The 7,421-nt window shown below is 45.7% G+C and overlaps 1 protein-coding gene across 1 annotated transcript in view; it reads left to right on the plus strand.

Annotated features, from left to right (window-relative positions):
* Window positions 1–1,094, plus strand: part of sema4f (sema domain, immunoglobulin domain (Ig), transmembrane domain (TM) and short cytoplasmic domain, (semaphorin) 4F) — a 144,623-nt gene extending 143,529 nt beyond the window's left edge. The window contains exons 17-18 of the mRNA XM_046320451.1: window positions 204–346; window positions 518–1,094. Of these exons, the coding sequence (XP_046176407.1) occupies window positions 204–346; window positions 518–1,094 (720 nt within the window). The remainder of the gene's footprint in view (window positions 1–203; window positions 347–517) is intronic.
* The last annotated feature ends 6,327 nt before the right edge of the window (window positions 1,095–7,421 follow it).

A 7,421-nucleotide genomic window follows, 5' to 3' on the forward strand; every position in this document is an offset into this window, starting at 1 on the left:
CTGTCCCCCCACTCCCCTCTCTCCCTCCTGTCCCCCCACTCCCCTCTCTCCCTCCTGTCCCCCCACTCTCCTCTCTCCCTCCTGCCCCCCCTAGCCTATGTCTCTCCCCCACCAGGAGGGTGGGCCAGGGGGTAAGGAGGAGAGTCCTGACTGTGGAGAAGTGAACTCTTAATGACTCTTTTTACTGTGTGTTTGTGGTCCAGGAGGGTGGACCAGAGGGTAAGGAGGAGAGTTCTGCCTGTCGCAGAGCCTCCTACCATCTCACCCTGGAGGGTCCCAGCGCTGGGGGGGCCATGGCGATGGCTGGAGGACGTCACCTACTGGCCATCTACATGCTCTGCTTCGTGTAGGATAAACACACACACACACACATGTGGACACACACACATGGACACACACATGCACACAAGCATATGCACATACTTACGTACACACACATACATCTTCACTCACTCTTTGCTGCTTTCAAAACTTAACAAAATCTCTCTTTAACACCCTGATCCCCTCTCTCCTCCAGCCTGGGCATCGTCCTCGGAGGCTTCCTTCTCTACTTCCTGTCCCGCCGACGTGTGATTGGCCAGCGCCACCCAGACCACTCCCTTTCCTCTGAGAAAGGGCAGGACTTACTGGGCTCCTCGGCGACACCGCAGTCACCTAGCAGCGGAAGTCTTCTGTCAGAGGGGTTCCCATTAACGGAGAAGAGAGGAAATGGAACACTGCTACTGACACACCACCACGGCAACGGAAACGGCGGTCACCACGGCAACTACGGCGTCGCTGGCGGCAACGGCGGCTGCGACGGTAACGACGGCCACGTCGGCGGCCACGGCAACGCCGGCTACGCCAACAACGCTAACTGTAACGTGCAGACGGCAGCGAGCGCTGTGAATGGGCTGAAGCTTCACGTTCAGGAGATGGTGACGGACGAGAGGAGGGGAGGAGAGAGAGAGAGGAGGAGGCCGGATGGAGGACAGGGGGATGAGGAGGACGAGGGGCTAGGGGAGGGGTTGGGGGGAATTGAGGAGGAGTTAGCGGGGTTTGCGTTGTTTAAGTTACCAGCACCATTAGCCCAGTGTGAGGAGAGTTCAATCTGATACACGGTGATAGACGCATAACCAAGATACACGAGTTGAGAAAAGAGACATATAGATTGTGTCCCAAAGGCCACCCTGGTTCATGAGCACTGCACTATATAGAGAATAGTGTGCCATTTGAAAAGAGAGACATTACTGAGCTCTTCTCTTGTCTATTGCTGAACACAGACGAAACAGGGATAAAAAGAGAGACATTACTGAGCTCTTCTCTTGTCTATTGCTGAACACAGACGAAACAGGGATGAAAAGAGAGACATTACTGAGCTCTTCTCTGTCTATTGCTGAACACAGACGAAACAGGGATGAAAAGAGAGAGAAAGGGTGGGATACGGAGATAAATCACTTGTGATGTTATACACACACAAAAGCCATACTCTCTCTCTCTCTCTCTCTCTCTCTCTCTCTCTCTCTCTCTCTCTCTCTCTCTCTCTCTCTCTCTCTCTCTCTCCCCCCCATCTCTCTCTCTCTCCCCATCTCTCTCCCTCATGACCTCTCTGTCTTTTTTCTCTCAACTACCAATCCAAGTCACAAAGGGGCCCCAGAGCCACACCGTGCCAAGCCAGACTGCACAGATACTGGGCATGATGTGGCGAGAGGCCGGCTTCTTACACCAAACCTCCAGCAGAACAGACTGCTATTAATGAAGGCTGACGTTACGTTCCAATAATCTCTCCTTTCTCCCGAAGTGTGCACACTTTTAGGAAAAAGGTAGAAAATCAGGACACAGCCCTGAAACTATGGATCTGTCTCAGACCTCTCAGATGGACTGTAAGTGGCTCAGAGGTTAATTAGAGGTTAGAGGTCAACAGTTCAAAGGTCATGATTGAAAAAGAGTGTTCCTAAATATAAAGACATGAACTGGAGATCCAGACGGAACGTTAAGACAAGAAAATAAGAAAATTGGAATTCCGGAATTACATTTTGGAAAATTCTGGAATTTTCACACTGGGAACATTCCTATTTGGGAAAACTGAGAGGGATTCTGTTATGGAATTTCAGCCTCACCTGATTGAACACCCGCCATTTTGTTTCTCTGAGTGAGGGCCTTTTTCCCCAAATACCTACTTTTGACCAGAGCCCTATAGGTCACAAGAAGTGTACTATGTAGGAGATAGGGTGGCATTAGAGACAAAGCCAGGGGTTTCAATCAAAACGTCCTGTTTGTTTTTAATAATAATAATAATAATAATAAAGCCTTTTAATATAATGTAACTAGACAATGTTGTTTTACAGTTACAGTAGAAGTTGAGGTCGACTCCATAGAAACAGAATGTTGTTTTTCACAGTACACATTTAGAATTCGTGGTGACTCGAGTCACCCTGGAGATCCTCGAGTAACCCTGGAGATCCCCGAGTAACCCTGGAGATCCTTGAGTAACCCTGTAGATCCTTGAGTAACCCTGTAGATCCTCGAGTCACCCTGGAGATCCTCGAGTAACCCTGGGGATCCTCGAGTAACCCTGGGGATCCTCGAGTAACCGTGGAGATCCTCGAGTCACCCTGGAGATCCTCGAGTCACCCTGGAGATCCTCGAGTCACCCTGGAGATCCTCGAGTAACCCTGGAGATCCTCGAGTAACCCTGGGGATCCTCGAGTAACTGTGGAGATCCTCGAGTCACCCTGGAGATCCTCGAGTAACCCTGGAGATCCTTGAGTAACCCTGTAGATCCTCGAGTCACCCTGGAGATCCTCGAGTAACCCTGGGGATCCTCGAGTAACCCTGGGGATCCTCGAGTAACCGTGGAGATCCTCGAGTCACCCTGGGGATCCTCGAGTAACTGTGGAGATCCTCGAGTCACCCTGGAGATCCTCGAGTCACCCTGGGGATCCTCAAGTAACCGTGGAGATCCTCGAGTCACCCTGGAGATCCTCGAGTAACCCTGGGGATCCTTGAGTCACCCTGGGGATCCTCGAGTAACCGTGGAGATCCTCGAGTCACCCTGGAGATCCTCGAGTAACCCTGGAGATCCTCGAGTCACCCTGGAGATCCTCGAGTAACCCTGGAGATCCTCGAGTCACCCTGGAGATCCTCGAGTAACCGTGGAGATCCTCGAGTCACCCTGGAGATCCTCGAGTCACCCTGGAGATCCTCGAGTAACCCTGGAGATCCTCGAGTAACCCTGGAGATCCTCGAGTCACCCTGGAGATCCTCGAGTAACCGTGGAGATCCTCGAGTCACCCTGGAGATCCTCGAGTAACCGTGGAGATCCTCGAGTCACCCTGGAGATCCTCGAGTCACCCTGGAGATCCTCGAGTAACCATATTTTGTCAATGGTTCATATTTACACCTTTGGTTAGTTGAGGGGTTATTGGAGGAAGCTTTAATAAACGTGTGTTAAACTCATTCCACAGAGGATGGAGTGTCTGAGGGTTTACGTTCCACCCTTGTACTTGATTGATGAATTAAGGTAATTAATTAGTAAGGATCTCCCTTCACCTGGTTGTCCAAGTCTTAATTGAAAAAGCATCATACACTCGGCCCTCCATGGAATGAGTTTGACACCCTGGCTTCAATGGTTCAATGTAGCAACGGGTTGCTGTAGGAACCGGAAGTGGAGGCGTGACTTAGTAGGGGCGTGGCTTTAACATCTATATTTTTTTGACCACCTGTGAGAGTAAATGTCATTCCTGTTCATCCGTTCTGTTGTATTGTCATCACATGTTACAGTTGAACACTGACAGTTTTGTAGCTTCAATGAGGCTAACAGAGTTCATCAACAGCTTTATGCAAATCATCACTTTATTACTGAATGGAATCAGCAATGTTAGTATTAGAAGATGTAATACACATAAATATTCAAGGAACATGTTAATTTGCAGTGTACAAACTTTACATGATGAACAGGAATGACATTTACACTAACGGGTGACCACAAATAACTATCTGAAAGTCACGCCTCCAATAAGCCACGCCTCCAATCTGAGACTGCCACCTCTACAATATATTATTAAAAAGGTTTGAAATGTATTCTGTCCCGCCACAAAACGTTTGAACCTTTACATATGGGTTCCTCAAAGACTCTTTTCAGAGGGGTTCTTCCAGGCACCTTTATATCTAAGAGTGTACAGTGGAGGTTGGGGAGGAGACCATAGAAGCACAATGACTAGAAAGGACATTCCCCAATCAAATCAATGGGTTTGAAATGGGTGGACCGGCAGCCATTTAACAAGTGGGATTCTATTTCTATGGTAACACCGATGATGTCACAATAGCATAAAACACTGCCGTAGTTTAATGATCATCGGGTTAGAATATGTAGAGCCAGGAGTTTCTCCCGACCAAGTTGTCTGCCCAGGATAAACTCTAGGCCCCCTTTTTACAGGCTCGGACCCAGTGTGCGTCCCAATAATACATACTTTTCTCCTGAACACTCGTTCACTACTCTGCAAAAATGTAAAAACATTGGATTGGAGGCATGGGCTAGTGTGGGTTTCCATCATATTAGTTCTAAGATAGGACCCATAGATTTTCCTGAGCAGATCATTTGATTCATAGCACCAACAATGCTGCTTTTAAAAGTGGTTGTTGAGGTGGTTGTGGAGGTGGTTAAAGGCGGTTAACCGCTCAATCGTAAAATATCCTTTAAAATGCAGATTGGGATTTGGATTGAATCTCAGTTTAAGAAAGAACTCCGAGCCCCAAGTACGGCATATGTTGAACACAGGCCTGTGGCAGTCAGTTATAGGCACAGCCATTTGTCAGCTGATTTTGAGTGACAAACACTGGCATCCAATGGAATGACTGCATTTTAAACTACAACCTACTTTTGAAGGTGAAAAGAAAAACCAGAATCCTGATTTTGAATAAGAATTCTTTTTTTTTTAATTCTTGAGAATTAAAGCCTAAGTAATATATCTTATAATGACAGGCACTATAGCCACCATTTTGAATTAGAGGAGGGGAGTTATACAAAAAGAAGAAAGAAAGAAAAGAAAGATAAATAGCTAACAGGTTATCTCCAACTCTATCCTCTGAAAAGTCTCTGTGTGTCTGTGTTCCAAATCACACCCTATTCATTTTCTAATGCACTAATCTGTGTTCCAAATCACACCCTATTCCTTTTCTAATGCACTATTCTGTGTTCCAAATCACACCCTATTCCTTTTCTAATGCACTAGGCTGTGTTCCAAATAACACCCTATTCCTTTTCTAATGCACTAGTCTATGTTCTAAATCACACCCTATTCCTTTCATAATGCACTACTTTTGACCAGGATCCATAGGGCAAACTTTGTGCACTATAAACGGAATAGGGTGTGATTTGGAACACACAGTATGTATGTATAGAGATGAGCAGTGACGCTATGATGCCATGAGCTTGTATGGCCACTGGGTGGCGACGTCATCCAGTCTTTCAGTATCTTGTTCTAGTAGAATCGGTACACAATGGTACATACGTGGCAATGATAGAACTCTACATTTCTCTCTCTCTCTCTCTCCAGAATATTACCCTCTCTTTGACCTCTACTTTAAATACTTATGATAAAGGTGTACAGTACAGATATGTTGGATTCTAAGTATGCTTCCCCAATGTCGCACTATTCCCTTTATAGTGCACTATATTTGCACCCTGTTCAAAAGTAGTGAACTATGTAGGGAATAGGGTGCTATTTTGGGATACATGCCTAAGGATTTATCTTTATAATTTATATACTGTATGATGATTTAAAAAAGAAGTGTACATTTGTTTTGAATACCAGGCTCTAATGTGGTAAACGAACATCCGGGACAATCATATTAGTATGATATGTAACGTTTGGTATGGTTGCATAAGAAAGAAGGTTACTTAAGGCAAAAACCAAAGGAGGATGGTTGGGTGTACATGTAACAGTATAGCTTCCGTCCCTACCTGGGCTCGAACCAGGTTCCCTCTGCACACATCAACAATGGCCTCCCACGAAGCATCGCTACCCCATCACGCCACAAAAGCCACAGCCCTTGCTGAGCAAGGGGAACAACTACTTCAAGGTCTCAGAGCAAGTGTCGTCACCGATCGAAACGCTATTAGCGCGCACCACCGCTAACTAGCTAGCCATTTCACATCAGGTTACATTCATATAATACAAACATCTAGCAACCCTAAAGGTGTGTGTTCTAATCTCATCACAGACAACTTTAGCATTTTAGTTAATTGGCTACTTTGCAACTACTTAGCATGTTAGCTAACCCTTCTCCTAACCCTTTAACCTAACTCCTAACGTTAACCCTAACCCCTAGCCTAGCACCGACAGTAGGTGATGTTAGTGTTAGCCACCTAGCTAACGTTAGCCACAACAAATTGGAAATCATAACATATACATATTGAACATTAGTAACATATTGTACGAACTGCAATTCGTAAACATGTACAAAATGGGTGAAGGACGTCCACAAATGAATATATACAGTACCATACCAATACCATACCAAATATAACATATCGTACTAATTTGAGGGTCCCAGATTTTTGATTACAATGTTTCTTCTATCCCAGGTTGTGAATACTAGAGATTATTTGTGTGTGCGTGTGTGTGTGTGTGTGTGCATGCATGTGTGTGTGTTTGATTGCATTGTGATGCTTTCTGTAAATTAAAGGCTACTTACAGTACCTCCTATGGCATACTGGTCTTTCTGTCTGTCTGTCTGTCTGTCTGTCTGTCTGTCTGTCTGTCTGTCTGTCTGTCTGTCTGTCTGTCTGTCTGTCTGTCTGTCTGTCTGTCTGTCTGTCTGTCTGTCTGTCTGTCTGTCTGTCTGTCTGTCTGTCTGTATTTACCGGTACCTAGGCCGGAAATCAATCGGATCGAGGGTAGTAGAATGCAGCTTTTAATATTCCCACGTTCACGGAGATTGTATTCACTGTGAACGCTGTATATTCCGGCTCAATCAGGAATCAACTTTAAAAATAATAATTTACCGTTTGTCCAGTGGGCTGCTCTACCGATAGAATCCTGTCCTTTACATTTCATATGAAACGTTTATTTAACCAGGTCAGATTCTCGTTGGAATAAACTTCTGTTTTAGACACATGTTTTTTTATATGACAGAAAGCATTTTATTTCAGTTGCAATAATAGAACAAAAATAGGCACAATGCACCATGGGTCTTCAACCTTTTCTTGACCAGACAACCTGGCGACACAGGGGCCCACATCATACGCTAGCAACAACAAACTTATCACCAGATGAATGGGGCCCACAGCATACGCTAGCAACAACAAACCTATCTCCAGATGAATGGGGCCCACATCATACGCTAGCAACAACAACCTTATCACCAGGTGAATGGGGCCCACATCACACGCTAGCAACAACAAACCTATCTCCAGGTGAATGGGGCCCACATCATAC

Source organism: Oncorhynchus gorbuscha, linkage group LG21, assembly GCF_021184085.1.
Source record: "Oncorhynchus gorbuscha isolate QuinsamMale2020 ecotype Even-year linkage group LG21, OgorEven_v1.0, whole genome shotgun sequence".
Lineage (NCBI taxonomy): Eukaryota > Metazoa > Chordata > Actinopteri > Salmoniformes > Salmonidae > Oncorhynchus > Oncorhynchus gorbuscha.